Source organism: Myotis myotis, unplaced genomic scaffold, assembly GCF_014108235.1.
Source record: "Myotis myotis isolate mMyoMyo1 unplaced genomic scaffold, mMyoMyo1.p scaffold_m19_p_3, whole genome shotgun sequence".
In the NCBI taxonomy this organism is placed as follows: Eukaryota; Metazoa; Chordata; class Mammalia; order Chiroptera; family Vespertilionidae; genus Myotis; species Myotis myotis.
In genome coordinates this window covers 37446842-37468424 of record NW_023416335.1, presented here as the reverse complement: position 1 = coordinate 37468424, position 21583 = coordinate 37446842, and the positions used below count along the sequence as shown (strand labels likewise).

The 21583-nt window shown below is 38.8% G+C and overlaps 1 protein-coding gene across 3 annotated transcripts in view; it reads left to right on the top strand.

Annotated features, from left to right (window-relative positions):
* The window catches only part of CLYBL (citramalyl-CoA lyase), a 240574-nt gene that overhangs the window by 188817 nt on the left and 30174 nt on the right, over positions 1 to 21583 (top strand). For all 3 annotated transcript variants that reach the window (XM_036300735.1, XM_036300733.1, XM_036300734.1), the window contains exons 3-7: positions 4775 to 4963; positions 9071 to 9172; positions 10901 to 10994; positions 12412 to 12579; positions 16994 to 17118. In XM_036300735.1, the coding sequence (XP_036156628.1) occupies positions 4775 to 4963; positions 9071 to 9172; positions 10901 to 10994; positions 12412 to 12579; positions 16994 to 17118 (678 nt within the window). The remainder of the gene's footprint in view (positions 1 to 4774; positions 4964 to 9070; positions 9173 to 10900; positions 10995 to 12411; positions 12580 to 16993; positions 17119 to 21583) is intronic.

Genomic DNA, 21583 nt, shown 5'->3' with positions numbered 1-21583 from the left:
CTATAAAAAATCAATAAAATATATTTTTTAAAAAAACAAACAAAAACACAAAAACACAGCACTATCATCTTGCCTAAAGAAACACTAGCAGGTTATAATAATTAATGAGAATTTATTTGCCTTTAGTTTTCAAGGAGTCACTACAAGTCTCTGTGATTATAATAAATTTTATACATTTATAAGAAAAATACAGAAATATAAATTACTTAGTTATGACATGTTTTATGTTATAAGCACTTCTGTTTTTTAATATGAATGTATAAAAAGAAGGTATATAAAGGAGACCTTAAATGGAACGATTCACTCAGAATTTATTTCAAACATTCTCACATTTTTCAAAAAAAAATTCATATTGATTCTGATATCCAGCCCTTCTGCCAAAAATTCGTTCCACTCCATGCCTGTGACATCATTTTAGGAATTAGATAAAATGGAAATGACATGAGCTGGACCGATGCAGAAAAGATAGAATTCACTATCATTTCGGATTCACATATCATTTTGGATATGCAGCGTGGCAGCGTGCCTTTTGCAGGATGAAAATATTAATTACACATTTTTAAAAATCACAAATGTTATGCATCTCCCTGGAGTCTAGAAAGTCTTTGGTATTTCTTAATTACCAAATCTCAGTCCGGCTGCACAGCTTTCTTCCTCACTGCTCCTGTTGCATCCGGGTAGTCTTTGCGATTTCTTCGGAAAATGACTATACATTAACATGCAAGGTTTCAGTGTGTGCGTTTGTGTGTGTGTGGGGGGGGGGGGGAGATGAAGGGAAAGGTGTTAATTCAGATGTTATGAAACTGTGATAATGCTATTATTTAAGGCACTTATTTGGGTCTGTTTATACTTTGTAGTTTTATAAATAAGCCCAAGGGGCCCCTCCTGGTTGTCACAATCCTCCTTGAATCTGAATCCGGTCTGTCTCTTCCTATCCGACAGTAGAATTGATGTGGCTCTAATCCCTGGAAGTTTGGAACTAATGAACTGACTGCTGAGCTGCCGCCACGGAGCTTGGTCCCAAACTATACTGTACTTCACACTCGATTTATTCTCCAGATGGCGAGACTGTGCCACCCCGCCGCGAGGGACCACCTCTTCCACTGGAGTGTAAAAGTGGACGGATGTTGTTTTCTTTGCAGATTTGATCATTCTGAGCTAGAAACTTTCGAGGATGATTAGTTATTAGCTTTAATGGGTGCCAATTGAACCAACTGCACGCATATTTTCTCCTTTAATTTCGGAGTCTGCAGGTCTCGGTGATGGTTGATTTATCCGCTTTCTTACGTCACCGGAGCGTGTCCCTTCCCCAGGTGACAAGGACCCAGGCTCTGAAATCATAGCACGCCTTGGTTCCTGGCCCAGACACAGTCGCATAATACGGTGGCTTATGTAGAAGGACAAGTTTATTAGCCACCGGTCCACTGCACTGAGCAGCCCTTGGCACGGAATATCGATTGAATGCGGGACCTTCGCTAGCACCCCCTTTTAGACCCGGGCCCTGGGAAGACTCCGACCCGGGCCAGCTTTCTCCGTGACCTCCACGGGGCCCACCTGGAATCAGACCTGCTCCCAAGCACACGGTGCTGACTAGTCTCTGCAAAGACCTGATGTAACTGTTGCTAAAGGCCTTCGCTCCATGACTACGACCTTTCCAGGTTGTCAGTTCTTAGGGGAACAAGTTCATCCTACACGAGAAGCGCTCACCAAAGCCGCCCTGTCGTGTTAGCGCGTTTAGAATGCGGTTCCATCTAAACCTCATTTTGAACAACCCGTTTTGCTACCAGAATATGACACTCCCTTACCCCCGCCCCCAAAAAAGACCTTTTTTGAGTGGCCTCTTTTTGCTTTCGTTTTCATTTGCTTCTTTCTCCAGGGAGCACTCGGCTCCCAATAATCTCAGCAGATCACCTAGCCAGCCCTTCTGAGGAGATGTGGCTGCCGGGCTGTATTTGCTAATCCCCTAACAAGATAGAAGGATGGTCAGGGCCTAACAAGATAGAAGGATGGTCAGGGCCAAACAGGAGTGGAGAAAAGGAGAGAAATGTGAAAGGGAGTGAGGAGATGGAGATGAGAGAGAGAGGGTAGCAAGAAGTTAGAGGGGAGGAGGAGAGAGAGGGAAAGGCAGAGAATGGAGTGAACCCCATTTCTTTCTTTTCACAACTGGGTGGACTGTGGCTCTCTCTAGCTGAACACCCCGAACTAAACTTAATTGTTCTTAGAAACTGCCTTCCTCTCACCCGACAGATGGCATGGGTATGTTTGCTAGCACAGTAACATATTTCACCATTAAAATACCAAAAAGAAAAAAAAATCACCATGCTTGTTGGTTGGTGTGAATTCCGTGGTTGGATATTTTGGGATACATGGCAGAGGGATGCACACTTAGTTTATGTAAATTGCAGCAAGCAACAGCCTGTTAATAAGGGTGTTGTGTGGCAATATATCTCCAAAGCCATCTTTTTATTTTTTTTTGGAAAGGTACAGAATGATGAAGTGGAAAGAGCTCGGTTTTAATTCTGAGCCAGAAGTGGAGGGGGGGGGGATGGGGGGGGGAGAAAAAGTCTAATAAAATGCTGATTATTTGCTGCTCATTATTGTAACAGGAAAAGTACTAATCAGATTATGCCTAAAGTTGGAATTAGGTTCTTCGTTTGCAGCCAATTTCTCAAGGGCTGAATTTTACTAAGTAAACCGGAATGTGCGGAAACCATGGCAATCTGACTTGAGATAAAAATCACCAGCGGGTTTAGAACATGAGCTTTGAACAAACAGTCCCCTTTCAAATCCAAGTGAAACAGCAAAACAACTTAAAGGTTACATCTTGTTTGACACCAACATTAACAATGTAGAAAGTCGATGTTGCCAGTGATCCTGTGTCCTTGCGCACACAGGCAGATGAAAGCAGAGAAGAATCGAATAGCTCTAGTTTTAAAATGCATTTCAACCTAGATGATCTAGCGAGTTCCCTTCCATTCTCCATTCACTGTCCCAACAGACCCTTCACAAGCTCGACCTGCTACTGAAAGAAATCCTGCCAGTTGAAATGTTTACGAGCTGCAGCAATCCTGAGTTTGTGGTGGTGCAGGCTACACGGAGCACAACACATTTCAGGTTCTCCGAGGCCAGGGACCTAAGTACACGCACTGCCCAAGAGCTGGACGCATTTCTCTCGCCAGCTCTAGACAGCCTTGGAACCAGGACATTGAGTTAACGTCTGCTTTTCACCTTCGGGATTTTCCCATTTGGTGGATGTAACAAGAGGGCACGGTAAAGGAGCGGATGCGTCTTAGAGCCGTGGGATGGCCAACAGCATGGCGTGGAACCGGGCCATTGTGGCTGTGTCACCCTCCCGTTAGCTCGTATGAGCGCTCTCTTGCTTGTGCCTAAGCTTGGTCTAATTATTGGCAATCGGAGCTCTGTAAATCAGGCCTCCACGGAGCCGTCTTAAACTGTCCTACGTCCTCTGTTTCCATCTGACCTGACAACTCTAAGCTACCGTTTCCTCACACTGTTTAACTCGGACCACATTTGGACGCCTTCCCTGCTTCCATGGGGTCGTAGGCCCTCTTCCGTCTGGCTTAAATCTACTGTCCTGGCTTGTCTTGTTGTTTAGACTTAGATTCAACATCAGCTCAAATCATTCTTTTTTGTCACCGTTTCGGTTTGCTATTTTCCTAGATAAGTATTGCTGTGCAAATGGCTGCATATTGTTAAAACTTTTCTTTTTAAACCACATTCATCCGCCGTGAGAAGCTTTAAAGTTTTATTAGTATCATAAAATCTCTTCCCACATGAAACTACTTTTGATACGTGTTCATTCTGACAATGAGAATTAGTTGAGGGCTGTTGGCAAGTTGAAGGAATTTGTTTTTGAAACTGAAATAGCCAGGAAGTAATGACCTCAAAGTACTTTTCTTTCAACTCCAACCCCCACCCCCTCAATCACTCCTTTCCCGGCTCCCCTCACCTTCATCACCCCCAACTCAAAGCCAATCAATAACATGTTTGGATTCATACAGTTTTGCTGAGGACAATTCAGATACTGAGGCAGGCTTTCAACCTTTCAGTTTTCCTTAACTGGAGCAAAGACTGTCAAATCAAAGGAAAAACATGTATATTTCCTTCCACTTCATGAAGGGGTTTCTTGGTGATATTACTGCCTTCCTTCTGAATAAGTTGGAGCTTTTTTGTAGCGTGGAGTGTCAGTTTCCTATGCGTGCCTTCCTAATTAAGTGTCAAGATTCAACTCCATTGCAAAAAATATTTTTTTAAAAAAGTGAGTAAAAAGCATGAAGCATATGGAAAAAGAAAAACAAATTTTTATTTTTTTCCCCTAATGTGACTATGCTGACAGATGAGATTGCTATTACCCATATTATCTAGCTTCTCATATTTATTAAATGAGAAATAGCAGATAGAAGACGTAGAACCATGCCTTGTACCAAGTAAATGCTACCTATCAATTAATTTACTTTTGCAATTGAGAAGTAATGTTAATGAGCAAAATGATACTACTGTTTAGAAGTATGCTAGTATACATTACAGTGACTATCACCTCTGTTCCACGTCACCTTGAATGAAGTCTGGAAATCAGTTTATCAGATCGGATGACTTATTTCAAATACCATTTACTAGTATTTGGTAGACAGGAAAGTTGTAGATATAGTAATGGTGCTCGGGCTTGAATCCACGTAACAGTTTCACAGACAGTTGTATTGTTTCCTCTCAATGATAAATATACTCAGGAGATTCATTTTCTCAACACTTACAGACTGAAGCTCGATTAAGAATAGTAAAAACTCTTGAAGACTTTGATCTGGGCCCAACCGAAAAGTGTGTGAGAATCAACTCAGTGTCCAGTGGTCTGGCCGAAGAAGACCTGGAGACCCTCCTGCAGTCCCGGGTCCTTCCTTCCAGCCTGATGCTACCCAAGGTGGAAGGGCCTGAGGAAATCCAGTGGGTGAGTAGCTAATGCTCTGCTTTAATTAAAGACTCAAGACTGGCGAAGAAGGAGTAGCAGAAGGGAAGCATTTGGGTGCTGCCAGTTTTGAAAATACATACACTGAGCAGAAAGGGGATTCAGAAAAAGGAGTGAGCCCAAGAGACCATATTCTTCACCCACAGAGAACCTGGCTTTGCCCAACGTGTTCTAACGGGACAGCTCTACTCTTGAAATGATGCCTCTACTCCCTCATCAGATTTGTGGACTGGACAGCACAGGGTCCTCAGTAGCCCTCACAGAGCAGTCCTTGAAAACTAGCTTGCCTGAGATTGGATAGCTTCTTACACCCTGCCAGGCCCCAACCCTCCACCTGGGAGAGCAGTGCTGTAAGTGGGCCTTACCCAGCCAGCTTCTTTGGAAGACAGCATAGACCAGGGGTGGGCAAACTTTTTGACCCGAGGGCCACAATGGGATCTTAAACTGGACCGGAGGGCCGGAACAAAAGCATGGATGGAGTGTTTGTGTGAACTAATATAAATTCAAAGTAAACATCATTACATAAAAGGGTATGGTCATTTTTTTTTTTTTTAGTTTTATTCATTTCAAACGGGCCGGATCCGGCCCGCGGGCCGTAGTTTGCCCACGGCTGGCATAGACCCAGAAAGCACATTAGCCACAAATGAAAAAATGAACCTGGAGGAGGAGAGGTAAAGGTCACTCCTTAGGGCAAACAGAGGAATAAACAGGAAGCTTTTAACCAGTGGTTTTAATTAGCACAGATATTATTTCCTGAACAGTTCTCTAGTTCCTCCTTTTTAAATTGCTGACAGGTGTGTTTGTGTTTCATGACAGACTTTTCGGCCAATAAAAACCTGGCATGTCAAATTACTTAAGAAAACTTTGAAATGGGCCTAATTATACTATGATTGTTTTCATTGTTAAAATGGGGCAGGGGGGAGGGGGAAGGCGAGATTTTACTTAAGGGGTGCTATGATTCTGCAGATCTCTGCTGAATAAAATAACATTCCATTGTGCCACTCCAGGGCAGAGGGCCTGTGACACGTAAATGCTGGAAGCGTGGTAAGGGCATGTGGACCGTGGTGATTTTGATGCCACATCTGGGGTTACTCGAAGGCTGTGGCTGCAACTGTAGCAATACACTGAGTAGTTGTAACACCTGAGGAAACTGCTCACCTTTTTAACGCACATAGATACGTTGGGCCTGTGCTTTCCAGTGCCGTGGCTGCCTGCCACATGTGGTACCCAGCGCTTGAAATGTGGCAAGTCCAAATTGAGATGTCCTGGAAGTGTAAAATACACATGGGATTTTGAAGATTTTGTAGTCCCCCAACCTCTCACACGTTGAAATGATAATATTTAGGCTGCATTGGTTTTTAATAATGTTAATTGCTTCATTTTACTCTTTTAATGCAGCTACTAGAGAACTTAGACTTGCACAGGTAGCTGCCATTATTCTTCAGCTGGACAGCTCCGTGTTGGTACCTTCTGAGCCCGGTGTTCAAGGACTCATATTTACTCTCTACACTGGAGCGCTCCTCTCCGAGGTCAACTCTCAGAGGCCGGGAGATACTGGTTATACTAGGTTAATATCTTCAAGGGCTTCTAGCCTTGAATGTGTCTTAAATTGATTGAAATGGAATCCGAAGCCACTGTTCCCTTTTGGTTTCCTAGTTAATGTCTATTTATCACCGTTATTACCCTCATTGGAGAGGAGAAGACCCACCCCAGCCTTCAGCTCCAGCTTCTGTTCCCTGTTTTAAATCCCTGGATGTGAGGAACATACCGAAATCTAAATGGGATTTCTAGTTAACAGAAGTCTTTTGGGCTGTTTATTTTTTCCTCTCCGTTTGTATTTATGTGAAGCATAAAATCCAGAGCCTGATGCACAACTGAAAGATGGGCTTCCTTGTTTTCTTTTGTGTGAGAATCTCTTGCTGGCCTTTTGTCGCTAGTGTGGGTTCTTGTTTGACTGGCACGGCTTATTGGACTATAACAAGCGTGACTCTGCCTCCTTTGTCGTGGGACAATTCTCCCACAAATCCCGAACAGTGTGCATTCTTCCAACACACTATTGGGTGTGCACTGGAATTGAAAGAATTGCTGAGCCCTGCTACTTCATCTCCTCCCCAATCTCTTTCTGATTTTCCCCCCTTCTTTTCCTCCCCCCACCTCCCCCCAGTCCCTCCACCTCGCTGAAATGAACACTTTACCAGGCCGGAAACATTTAATCGTCTCCTTTTGAAAAAATTAATTGAAACTTCTCCACTAGTTACCTTTTGTGTGCGTACTTAATGCAATTTTTTAAGAAAGAAGGGGAGGAGGGGAAGGAGGATGGGCTGGAATATTTAATTTTTAAATGCCCCTATTGGCTTAAAAAACAAAAGGGGTTGGAGATTTTTCTCACTGAGAACAGGGAATATATTGTAGAGTGTTTACCTAGTTTTAAACTTGATGATTTTTGTAATTATAACTATTATCACAAACCATGGAGCAAGTAACATTGCACGATTTTTTTTTTTAATGAGAAAAAAGAATCCCTCCATTGGATATGTAACACCAAAACCACCAATATGTCACTACCTACTTTCTAGCTTAAATGTGACATAAATTATGTTTTATTTTCATTTACATGGAGTACTATACATTTTGTCCCATTAAATTGTAGCCCTCTCTTCTTTCTTGCTATTTCGGTTGAGTTATTCCTTCCCTTGCAAAGTTACTAAGGAGGTGATGATGATGGTGACGGAGGAAGGGAGGGGGCAGTGGGAGCAACTGGGAATAATTCTTCATTACTGAAAGCTGTGATTTATTTTAGCCTAATTGTAAAGTTACTGCAAATTGCTCAAAAGCTTTTTAAAGATCCCAGTGATTAGATTTTTTAGGGGAGGGGGTGCACAGGCAAGGAGGGGGCAGCTAAAAGGGGAAATAACACCTCTAATCCTGCTTCTGGTAAATAGGCTGCCAGCTTTTAAAATGAGTTTCCTTTCTATTAGTCAGAATATTATGCTAAGCCTTAAGCATTAGTTTTTTTATGTTGCCATAGCAGCCCTATTCCTGCAGGGTGGTGACCTGCGATGATTACAGTACAAAGCTTATAGGGTCTTGAAACCCCCTTTGAAGATGAAAAGTCTTTGATGGTTTATATTTATGCAAATCTCTTAGATATGATTTACCCAACTGAGACTGAATGGAGAGATGATTAAAATTCCCTTTTCCTTTGATATCCATTAATGGATGAATATTCCTTAAATTTAAAATGGATATATATGTTTTCATCTTTATTTACAAAAATATCTTTGTCATACCTGTGTGTTTTTTTTTAATCTTCCCACATCTGATTAGATCTAGATAGACATAATAGATTTACAATTTAGAGTGTGGTGAGGTTTTTTTTTTTCCTTTTGAAAGGGGGGGGTGGTGTCTGTGCAAGAGCTTTTGTATGTTTCCAGATGATAGATTTTGGAATTTGGGCTACCCCACTGGCAGCACAGAGCTAGCTGTGAACTGGTCTCATGGAAAAAATTGGCGAGCTTTGGTCTTCAAAGAATTAAACTTCCTTTTTAAGGTCTTCCTAGGTAAGCTAAAAAATTATGAAGAAAACCCTCTTGAACAAAGGGTAATGGTACGATAATGAATAATACGGATTCCACGTAGAAGGTTGAGCAGTTACACTGATGTCAGTGCTGGGTATGAAACAAAAACAGAAGGGCAGGTAGGGCCAGGCGGCATTGTTTTAGGGGCCCACCACTTGCATTTAAAAAGTGAGGGTGAGAGGTCTTAAATAAATATGTTTTTAAGGGAAGCATTTAAACTCGAGTATCTCTCCTTCCAGTTCTAAGTCCTAGGCCTCAAATTGCTCCTTTAGGGAAAAAAAAAAAAAGTATAATGCTTGGGGTTTTACTATTTAGTTTGGTGGGAACTTTGTTACCTTTTTTCCTTTGGTCTTTCCTCTTTTTTCTTTTCTTTTTTTAAATTCTTTTGTGTGGACCAAAGAGGCTGGGATATTACTTCCTCAGGTCAAAGACTTAAATACTGCTTCTGTGTCTACATTCCAGTGGTTGTACGTTTTCCCTCACTAATCACCTATGACAATTTCGATTTTAGTTTTCAGACAAATTTTCATTCTACTTAAAAGGCCGAAAACTTGAACAACCTATGAATTTAATCCCTTTTGTGGAAACTGCAATGGGTTTGCTCAATTTTAAGGTAAGAAAACCCTAGTGTGGCTTAGAAGTTAGTATTTTATTACCTAAAGACAACTCTTCTTTTCAATATTAACTTAAAATATTTTTCTGAAAAAATTTATAAGCAAAGTAAATCTTGATCACAATTTATTATTTGTAATTATCCAAAACCAGGTTGTGAGCATCTTAGAAAAGAAATTGGCTAAGTAGCAAGGAAAAACTTCCCAGTCCTAAATATTTAAATTGTAGATTCCTAGCAATAATTTTAATTTAATAATCTCTATGTAAGATATGTGCTTTGAATTATTACATTTATAGATTAAGTGTGCATGAAAATTTATTTTGTCACCCTTATGAATTAACTTTCAATTATTCTTTTGTAGCAATTGTCTTTTATTGGGAAACTTTCTGGTCTCTGTAGCAACATCATCCATAAAGTCCAGTTGATAACATTACTATTTGCTAGTTAGTATATGCCAATAATTTGTGGTATATTATTTCAGTTTACCACATTAGAACATAAACTATTTCTTAATATATATCAGGAAGATTATCTTACCCAAGTGTTTTCCAGCATTTCTTGTTTGCAGCAAACTGTTTGCCTTGACAAATTAATAGCTAGCTAGTAAAAAAAAAAAAATCCCTTTATCAGTTGTCATTTAAATTGTTTTCCAAAATATGCCTCACATTACACCTGACGTGTGAACATCAGTGTAGCACCCTATCCCAGAGGGCAGGAGAGAAGAAATTCCTAAAAACAAAACAAAATAAAATGATAGTTGAGCTGTACTGGAGAGGTAATACGTGAGCAAACGCTCTGAGAGGAAACTCTGAGACCCACTGGACCATGCAGGAGGGGCAGAGAGCAAATGTTTGGGGAGCTGCTTCAAGCGTGTTTACACCACTAGCCACAGATTCTTCCAAGCCCACCCTAGAATTCTAGAAATATAATCAAAGCATATCTCTTAGAGGCAGCTAGATTCATATAACGATTTAATTTTTAGCACTGTTTTGCCATTTTATTCCATAACGTACTGAGAAGCACTTATAACCCCTGAAATTAATCAGGAGGGTCCTCACGGGTTTCTCATGTCATCCCCACCCACATATATTAGCATGAACCTTTGTAGGTTCACAGTTATGTCTGCGACGAATGTCATTTATCTTTATTTCACATAGAAATATCAAAGTTGCTTATTAATACGTCTTGGGTGACTTGTTGCATTTTTATTTTCCCCTCTGGCATTGTAGATTTTTGTCTTGTGTGTCTTTAATCCCAAAACCACTTACTAAGAAATCTTGATCCTAATGCAAATAATTCAATTAGTTTGATTTAAAAATTCTTTCCTTCTTTCCTGTGGCTTTATGTGTATGGTTTGAGTCTCTTAAAGCAAAAACAAATTTTGGAAAAAAAATTGTACTATAAATTACTTATAGTACAATCAAACCGAGTTAACTCAAAGTTTTTCTAGAAATTGGATGAACTACAATTCAAACATTCTAACTATATTAATATATGTTAATGGCTATATTAATATAATCCATTAAAGCAAGCCAATGTATACAGCATACTTATCTTGAACAATGTTAAATGCCTTTGGAAAGGGGTGATTGGGGCTGCATTTTTAGGACTGCTTTCAGACAAACTGCCTTGTATTCAGAGCTGGATCTTTCTGGTGCTGAATCTATACCATGTGGCTTCTCTCTCTTCGTGTGTTTCTGTGAGATGTTCTGCTCTGCTCTTTTACAGGCAGTGTGCAAAGAAGCAGTAAAGGCTGGGCCTCCAGTGGGCCTTTTCCTAGATGCTGTCGTTTTCGGAGGAGAAGACTTTCGAGCCAGCATAGGTGTCAAAGACTCATTTTTCTCTCTCTCTTCTCTTCTCTTCTCTTCTCTTCTCTTCTCTTCTCTTCTCTTCTCTTCTCTTCTCTTCTCTTCTCTTCTCTTCTCTTCTCTTCTCTTCTCTTCTCTTCTCTTCTCTTCTCTTCTCTTCTCTCTCTCTCTCTCTCATTCTTTCTGTGTATATGTGTATACTTTTCTTCTTGGGCCCCTTCACGAACGGACATTTACATGACAATATATTTGCCAACCATGACAATGGTTTTCAGCTGAATGGACAACACTTCCTGATAATTTAGGACATCTCACCGGTGTCCTGCTTTCAGAACACAACACCATTACCTCTGTTCATTTATAAAATAACTAATAAAAAGGCCGTTGCAGCCTCAGACGTGTTCGGGGAGAGACAGCATCTACTTTGTTCATAATAAGTATTATGTGAACATCCTCTGTGTTGCTTAAATATTTTGTTTTCACGTCAGTGTAAAGGGGATTGAGGCCCCTAATACAAATTTAAAGCAGCTTCACATATATTCTACTGAATAATTTTCTATATTAAATGTAGTATGTAAATATTATTTAAAATAGATTTTAAATACCTCCTCAAATCTGTCTCAGAACCCTTATTATTAAATATTCATTGAGATCGTATGCATGCCTGTTCTCACTGCTCTTCCCCATCGCTTGGGCACATGCCCCTGGTCTGAGACGGTGCATCTGGAAAAGAAGCCAGGGTCACAGGTGTTTCAGAGCCACAGTCCCAGTGACCTGAGACGGGAGCTTTCCCTGAGCAAATGTAAACACACTCCCTCCCACCCCCAGGGTGAAAATAAAAGGAACTTATATTAATACCAATCTTTCCAGGGGACTTAGTATCACCAATAGTTTAGTGGAGACTTTCTGCCTCTCTCAAAATGAGTGCCCTTCCATTTCTCTGAGTTCTCCATCCAAACCCTGAAGTATCTGGCTAAGAACCTCAGTGATAACAGGGCAATGCAACCCCAGCATGTGAAATTCTGGGCTCAGTGAGCGAACTTAACCATTTCCTTACACAGCCACTTGGCCACCTTCTGCGGTGCTACCTTTGGACCGACAATTTCCAAGTGATGGCAAAAGGGAAAAATACATATCAGAAGTCATTCATCACCCACCTACCAAGTCATTCATGAGTCTGGCTCCTGAGAGGGGGGAGGGGCCTTTTCTTAGTGCACACAGTCATTATCCTGGAAGATGCCTTGCACGAGGGACATGAGGTTTAACTCTGCCTCCACATATCCCTCTTCGTTTATATTGAATCATCACCTCGCTGGGAGCAATTCCAGGGAGGACTTAGCCATCCTTACATACTGAGTTTCTGCAAGAGATGTATGGTTTCAGTTTCCAAAGTTAACCTCTCTCCTTTTTCTGCCAACATCCCACTTTCAGGTGCAACAAGTAGTAAAGAAACCCAAGATATTCTCTACGCCCGACAAAAGATTATTGTTGTGGCGAAGGCCTTTGGTCTACAGGCCATAGACCTGGTGTACATCGACTTTCGAGACGAAGAGGGGCTTCTCAGGCAAGCGAGAGAAGGAGCTGCGATGGGATTTACGGGTATGGTCCTCGACGGTATCGTGAACAGCAGTGTCTAGATTTGCAAACATTCCAGAAATCAGTGTTCCTTAAGGTAGCCAGGTAGTGCACATACCTACCTGTTCTACTATCTGAAACACGAAAAAGCCATCCAGGGCAAGAACCCGCCCAACAAATGGTCAGGTTTTTTGGGGGGCTCTGCCAGTCAACAAGCAAATCACTTATTTCATTTTCTCTTTAGATTAGTGACTTTTTTTTTCTGTCCTCTTAAGTATTTTGTTGCACTTTTTGCTGACACGAGGGGAGGGATGAGACTGTCGTAGAAGTATTTTGGGGTGAACTGCCTTACAAGTTTGTGTTGATGGGTTAAAGAAAAATTTCCTCCAGTAGTCCAAATATTAATGAATTTCTAGAAAAAAAAATTTGGTGATATCTTTTTTATTTTTTTCACTCATAACTCGGTTTTTATTCATCTGCCACTCCAAGCTCCTTCTTTCTCTTCCACCTCCCGATATGTGTCTATGCACCTGGCAACACCTACAGGCATTGGCTGGCACTGCGATCAGCGGGTCCCTCACAATCCGGTCCTGGAGCGCAGGCGGATATCTGTTGATTGGTGTGCCTGGTCACTCAGGCCCCGGGAGCCCAGGGAGCAACCGAAAATTGTGTTTTTGCAACAGAAATCTATTTTTTGAGAAACCACAATAGAATTCTATTGTGCAGTTGCATACACACGTGCTACCATGGATTAAAAAAACACTCTAAAATCTTTTATTCTTATTTGTCCTTCTGCTGCACGTTCTAGAAATATCATGCTCAGAATTGTATCCCAATAATAAGGAAAAAAGACAAGCATCCATGCTATCCCTTTGGTAAATATTTTTGAAATGTGGCCAGTTAGGGGTTACTTAAAGAAACATGTCTTCAGGTGACTTTAAATGCACAAGATATCTAAATGGATGATGACTTAACCCAAAGTAAAATTGAAGGCTTAAGAAACCATCTTAAGTGGTTTATTAGAATTAAATCAAGCTTTGATATTTGATTTTGTGTTTTTAACATAAAGAGTTAAAATGGGACCCCCGCAAATTTGTAAATAAATAAATGCATGCAGTCTCTTACAGGGAAATATTTTCAATCATCTGAGCTATTAACAGACCCCCCCCCCCCTGCATTTAATAGTGACTGAGAAAGAAAGAGGGCCTCTCCCTAGTCCTGGGGCTGTCCTTGTCCCTCTGGCCTGTACACCAGCCTTTTCCTAACGACTGGTTAGGACGTGGCCCAAATGGAAAAGTTGGAGAAAAACTCCATGAAATCTATCTAATAGACCCCGATGTTGTTGGTCTAAAATGCGCGGCATTGGCTGCCAAGCAACCAGATGTTGCTCTGAAATGGGCACTAATGCAATAAGAAACAGAAAACGCTGAATTTGACGCGGGCCTCTGTCACCATCACTCAGTATAACCTGGGTGTCCTCAGTCTCCTCTGGGGTAAATGTTTGCTCCGGAACTTACAAAGGAGTTTGAGGGTTTCTCCAAGATACAGGACCACATTAAACTGGTCCCTAATTCAATCGCAGAAGACAAGTTATTTCAAATCAGATTTAAATTTCTAGACTGTGCCCAACTCAGCATGAGGAGCTTATGGGCTTGGCACTATTGTTTCTCAACAACAGGGAGTATTAAATCACACAAAAAATGGGGGGGGGGGATGGGGAGGCACAGAGGGTACAGTGTCCATTATATATTCAAGCGAACAAGTCAGTAAAGTAGGGAGCTACACTTTATCGCCGTTTTGCAATTTTTAGAAAAAAGGTCTTTGTTGTCCCAATTATATTTCTACATGCCAATAAAAGGTAATTAGTCTGATAAGATAGGAGATTATTTGTAGTATTTTAAAACAATAAATGATTTAATAAGTATTTTAGGCCACTCATGATCTGTTTGTCCTAATTATTTATCATTTAATTCCATACCTTGGGCTTTGCACAAGAAGGGAGGAGAGGAAGGAAGGAAGGAAGGACGGACACACATCCTGTCTGAAGCAGGTGGTTGAAAATTTAAAATTCAGTGAAAGTATTGTGTTATCCATAACACTGAAAGAAACACGCAGTCTGTGTTATCCGGATTTTCTGTACTTTAAAAAATTACATATATTTTTAATGAGTTGTAGTTTTTTAAAGTGAACCATGCATGAAACAGTGGGTTGTAGTTTCTTTTCTGTGGTCATTGTTTCACAGAGCCACAGCCCATGTAGGCAGATTTTAAATCAATGCATTGGCTGTATAAAATAGCTGTTAACTTTAGGTATTATTTCTATGAAAATAACCCAAAAATAAACCTTAGAATAAAGCTCTAAGAGCTGACTCCAGTACTACATGCTGAGAAGAAAGATTATAAATATGAAACTCTATAGGTTTTCCTCTTTTTTGCAGTCTTTTATAGAAGACAAAAATGACAGCATCATACAGTTACCTAAAAGACTTGACAGGTATTGATTTAAAGCATGATATATCAAGTGGTACTGTAAAAAGGATTTCATGGTCATAAATTTTAATGTCTTCCAATTTTGCACCCTCTCAGTAACTTGTCAATAACAACTCTTCTGTATAAAATATTTGCTTTGCTCCCACATGGCATTAAAGTCCGATATTCAGTTGTTGGGGTATACAAAATTCAACAAAAGATAACTTCACAAATGAATGCTCATAAATTTCTAAAACCTAACACGTATCTTAAAGTTAGCCTCATTACCAACATATGGGTACTTGCATTCCATCAATAGTTTTACTGTATTTTAAATAGTTTGTGTTTTGCTCCTCAAATTATCATGTCTATACTATGAAGTTCCCATGAAATTTGGCTTTTTACACATCAGTGTAAATTATGTACATAAATTATAAAATTCAGGACCAACAATTAGTACAAAATGACTACCAGAACTGACATCCTTTATTAATAATATTGTAACAACTATTAGATTATTTAAATATAATTTCAGTACCTACTATTGAAAAAAGCTCTCATTTGTCATCATTGATGTTATTTGTTCCCAGAAATTATTCCTCAAATAATTTAAAGCAGCTTTATTTATATAATGTTTTATTAATATGCTGACAGATTAAAAATGAAATAGCAATGTGAGGATGTTTTAATTATGCCACTATAAGGAAAGATATTACTATATTTATTCATGGAGACTCTTTTTCATAAATACAAAAAATATTTTTTTACAAAATATTTTTCTATTGGATAGAATAATGGCAATAACTGGAATTGATCTTTTTTAAAACATCAGTGATATAATTTCTAATGATTAAATGTTAAAACACTATTTCAAAAGCAAAGCAAATTGATATACCAACAGATATACTTAGCAGAGTAAGTTATTAAGTGTACATTCATTTTAAAGAACCAAATATTTCCATAATTTTATTACGTAATAAAATATAACCTCAACATTATTATAACATTAAATTATGTTTCATTTTATTAATGACCTGATTAGATTTCATTCTTCCCTGATTGTTAAACTGTTTCTTTTTAATGACTGCATGATTTCCTAGAATCCTGTGACTCTTATCTTTGTATAATGTTTTTATTTAAGATCTTTAAACTTCAAAAAGAAGATATTACTACAAAGATAAGATTTCATCTGGGTGTCTAAGTATATAAAAGGGAAATATAAAATCTTCATTCTATAAGAAAAAAGGAAAAATCTGGTTATGTTTTTAGGTCGAGAAACTTTCTGTAATTTTTATTTAAACATTTTTAAATGGAGTAATTTAGGGACCACACTGTTTAAATCTGCCTTCTAGTTTACTGTACTGAATAAAATTTTCTCATTGAAATCTGAATTTCTACTAGTGGTTGGAAAAGACATATTATATCTAAGAGGATAAAATAAATTATTATTATGAGACACTATTTGATATTAATATAGTTGTAATACCTGCTTCTGTAAGCTTTATGAGAACCAACAGACAACTTCTAAAAGAAATCGTGGAAGGCAGGGTAATGGTGCCAAATAAGCCAAAGACAACTTATAAAAATTAGAAAGAGTTAACATAAAATTTCTCTTCTTTACTTCAAAATAATCACTCTCATTTGCAGACATTATCCTTTAAAGTTCCAGCCAAAGCAGTTATTCAACGAGCTGCTTAGTCAGTCCACCTGTAGCTAAAACTGAGAGATTATCTGCACCAAGGTGGCATTTCTATAGGATCGGAAACACAATTACTCCCATTGTTGTGTTTGTTCTTATGTGGTGTTCTGGAGAAGCCTGCCCAATTGCTGTTATTTTCTTTTTAAATGTGCTAAAATAATGAGTTATTTTACATGCAGTCTGTGAGGCACTCAGGAGCTTCTCGTGGTTCAGACGTTCTGTTTGAACATCTACTTGTTTTGTGTTCCCGGTGTTGTTAATCCCCTTGTAGGTAAGCAGGTGATACACCCTAACCAAATTGCAGCCGTCCAGGAGCAGTTTTCTCCGTCCCCTGAAAAAATTAAGTGGGCTGAAGAACTGATCGCCGCCTTTGAAGAGCATCAACAATTAGGAAAGGTAAATGTTTTATTAACGACTTGGATGAAACCAGTGTTTAAAGTACTGTGGGGAGGAATGAAAAAAAATCATTGTTTGGATGATTTTGGTGGAGAGAGTTTGAATCGGGACGGGGGTGGGGGGGTGGGGGGGGCAATATTCATCAGTGAGAAATTCGCCTAAGGTAAATTTGCCCTGCCATGTTCCTAAATATTTCACCAACTGGCTCTCACATCTCTCTTTTTTTTTTTCTTTTCATAAACTATGTTGGCAGCCTTTGAGAAAAGAGAGGAAGTCTGTTTAGTTTTTCTCTATAGACTCTGATACAGCTGTCATATGAAAAAAATTTTAGATCAAAGTGAGAGCAAGTTGTAATGAAATAAACAGTTTGATCAAATGGTTCTTGTGGAGAGAAATAAATGTCAAGTTACTTTAATAATGGGGCAGAAAAGTACAAAAATCTCCTCCGGTTTAGTCATACAAGAGTGGGAGGTTGTGTATGTGCTTGTACCAGTTCCTGGACCTGAGATTTGGATAGAATGGAAAGCAAATTAACACTGGAGCACGGTTGTTCCTAATTTAGTGCATCATTGAGCCTCGCGGTTCCTGCGCTGTGGGTTTCTGCTATGTAAATATTGCAGTGGTGATGCGCAATCTGTCTCCACTTTGTGCCAGTAACACTTAAATTAGGTGTCGCCTGAAGGAAGATTTTATGCTAGTTGCAGCATTGTCAGTTAATTATCTTAAAGGTTATTTGCAATAATACCGTGTGCCTCCCTTTAAGAGGGTCGGGGGGGGAAGTTGCATTTGCAAAACTGTCCTAGAGGTAATATCTAAATTCGCCCTTGTTACTTACATAAAGAGTGAGGTTTTGATACCTCCAAGGCAGAAGTACTTAGGAGAGGATGTGGAAACATTATTAAGGTTCTAAAGGTTAAATAGTCCCTGTTACAAAAAAAAAAAACAAAAAAAAACAGAAAGCAAAAACTAACTGATGACATTAGAGTGAGAAGTGTCACTTGCACTTTCCACTGGCAATAAGAACACCTGAAAAATCCCAGGACTTGTGAAAGTAAGTAACAATATTAAATGGGTCACTCCCTCCCTCTCCCTACGGACACCTGCCTTCAATTCCAACCAGGCACGCATGCTCACCCTCACCCACAAGATCATCTTTGTACAAATTTGCACAAAAGACAGAATCTGTGATATCGGAAATATCCCATCTGGACATATACCACTTTCAGGATAAATAGCATCCTCTCATTTCAAATCAGTAGTGACCATTGGAAAAACATGGCAATTCATAGAAAAATATTATTGACATTGTGTTTTATGTTCACTTCTCTATCTTGGCCCCAAAATCCATATCCTGGAACATAGATATTTATCTAGAGAGAAGAGCCATGTACTTTTTCATTCATACATGCAAATAACTCCATCCGCTCTCCTCCTCTTTCCCATGCTTGCCTGCACACACACTCCCTAAATATTCTACACCTCTGTGTGCAGCTTATGTCAGCTGAGGACATGCATGTGATGAATACCTCCAACTGAAATAATCAACTGAGGCAGGATATGGGCCCTCAAAACAGCAGACCAGGCAGAGTTCCAGTCTGGGTTTCATGTTGGATAACATCAAAGGATGCCACTTGGCATTGTAAACAGCTAGGGGATGGGAGAAGTTACCCTAAATTTCAGGTAGCCAGCAAACAACATTCCAACTAGAAACACACTCTGTTACTGGCATTTAAGTTCTTGGATGAAGAAAAACACAACACTTTTCCATTGTTATCTTGAAAGTGTTGTTCCCAGGGAAAATCGTCCCCAGGTGTCCTTGCCTTTTGATGATGGCAACTTAAATGTTACATTCTGAACTTTTTTTAAAAAAAAAAAATAAGCAATGCCCTCTTGTTGGGGCAAAAGCTTTCACAATAGTGTGGCAGCTTTTGCTAACACAGAACTGTAGAGAGTGGAGCAGAAGGGAGACTATTAGGTCATTTCTTCCGTGCCCCATTCGTGTAGGTTTGTTTCCGACAGCAAATTCTCGTGGTGCTTTGTCCAGCAAGGTTGAAGTGATTCAAGTAATGGGGCTTCCAGTGGGGACACACGGTTGTTTTATCCAGTTCCCATGTTTCCTTCACTTTGCCTACAAATTGGCTGGTCACAAAAATAGGGTCTGCAGGTAGGTGACTCCGGGTCTTGAGAGGTCTTGGGGTTTAAATCATGTGGGTTCTGTTTGTAGAGATTTAGTATAAATAGGTTGCTCAGTTGTAGGAAGGATTGCTTCCAACAAACATCTAATCTGTTGTATTTCACATGTGAATCACTGATGAAAACATACACCCTCAGTTACTTTGTCCAAAGCACAGGTGACTCTGTCAATGAGGGGAAGCTGATGGTTGGGTCCCAGTGAGACACTTAAAAATTTCTGGAAGACCTTTTTTACACCCCCCGCCCCGCCCCCTCGGATGAAAAACTTTATTCAAGAAATGTTTGTAAGTAGAAATGACCCAAGAAGGCAAAATTACATGTCTTTGCTTTTCTCCACTTCCTGCTCCCATCTTAAATTATATTCTTCCCTAAGAACAAAGGTATAGCTGAAGTTTACAGTTAATGCTGGGTAATTGTGTCTTCTATAGTAATAATAATTATTATTATTACATAGCTATCATTATTATTCAAAAATAAAAGTTCTTCCTTTTTTTCCTTTCCTCTCCCAATAACAAAATTCATGGGAATACTTAGATCATGAGTAGATAAATTATTGGGGTTCAATCTCTGGTATCACATGAATTTTCTTGTTTTATTTTAATTAGAAGTTCAAGGGAAAGCAAGTTTGAGGCCCTTAGTCTAATGTCAGGTGAAAATACTTTACATTAAAAAATAATAATCTGTCACTGTTTGGCAGGTAATGATACTTGTGACTACTTCAAGAATTTGCCTGGTACACTAGTCCCCACTAATAAGAATTAGGCTACCAATTGACTTTACGGACCAAGGTCATCTTCTTCTATTAAATCTGTTGTTAAATGTCTAAACATTCCACATACTCTATGCCCCTATTTTAATTCCCATAAGCTAAATTATTTCTAATTTAGCTGATATCAGTTGTGAGGTGTTTAGCCATAATGTTAATCAAACTTGATTCTTTCTTTCATCCTTTCAGAAAAATATATTCTGAGATACAAGCTGCATGTCATTAATTATTTTAGCTTTGAATTACTCAATAAAATATTTTAGCCAGGATAAGTCACTTCCATGTGATTTGTTTTAAATTTATAAAGGGTTTTTGAAAGTTAATTTCATTTTTATGTCATTTTTCATAATAATGTTGTTCCATAACGTTTAAAAATTATATATCAACTAAATTTAGTATTGCCTATTTAAAAATATGATTTTAACAGGGTTTTTTTTATTGACTAAGTATTGTATGTAGTATGAAAAGTAGATCATTGAAATGAAAATATCTGAAGTAAATAATTAGTTAATATTAGTTGATATCAGTGGAAACTATAATTTGTTTACAAATTAATATATGTAACATGTATTTATACTACATATACATGCATGTATGTATGATACTATGTATTATTTAATGTCTATATGATAAATTCAGTGATAATTTTTTTCTGTTTCTATATTCATCTCTTCTTGGACAAAAATGACAGCTAAAGGAAGTAGTTGCTTTTTAAAAATGATTGATAATTCCAAGAAATCTTAATATAAGAATTTATCGTTTATTTCCAAATGGAGGCTCTAACAGAAAAATGTGAAAGAATAGCAAAATGTAGACAAATTTTCAAAGGTACTTTGCTAGAGTATTCATATTTCTGCAGTATCTCCCTATAAATATGGCTCTGCTTCGTTTCCAGTTTTCCAAGCTCCCTGGTTTATTGCTATCATTGCCATAAATGCTTTATTTTATTTTGGAAGGATTTCATTTAACTTTTTCAAGATTTTTCGTTTGTTACAGCTTTGCAAACTGGCTAAAAACAAGGAAGGTTCATCTTTAAAATCTAGGTTCAACGAACGACTTAAAGGTCAAAAACAAGGTCACTACCTGACATAATGACTATAAATAACACACATAACTGAAACATTCTAATTTCACTAGAGCAAGCAATAATGCAAATTAATAAGTTTGTGTTCAGAAGCAAATCCTCTACTGGAATATAAATGAGGAACTTATATCTTAATTTAAAAAAATGGTTTTTTTCCTCATGTAAGTTCTTCACCTAGAAAATTACAAGGAATACCCTCCCACACACACACCAACACTGAAAGCAAATTATTTTCTTGGGTATCTGATTGCAGCCCGCACACCTTTCATTTGTGTTTCCAAATGCAGAGCTTTACAAAAGAAATACTGTTTGGTCCAGATGGCCTTCTAGAAGGCTCCCTGAGAGAACTCAAAAGTCTCTCTAGCCAAAAATATTGTTTCCGCTTATTCAAGTGCCAGAAATCCCACTGCCACTCTTTCACG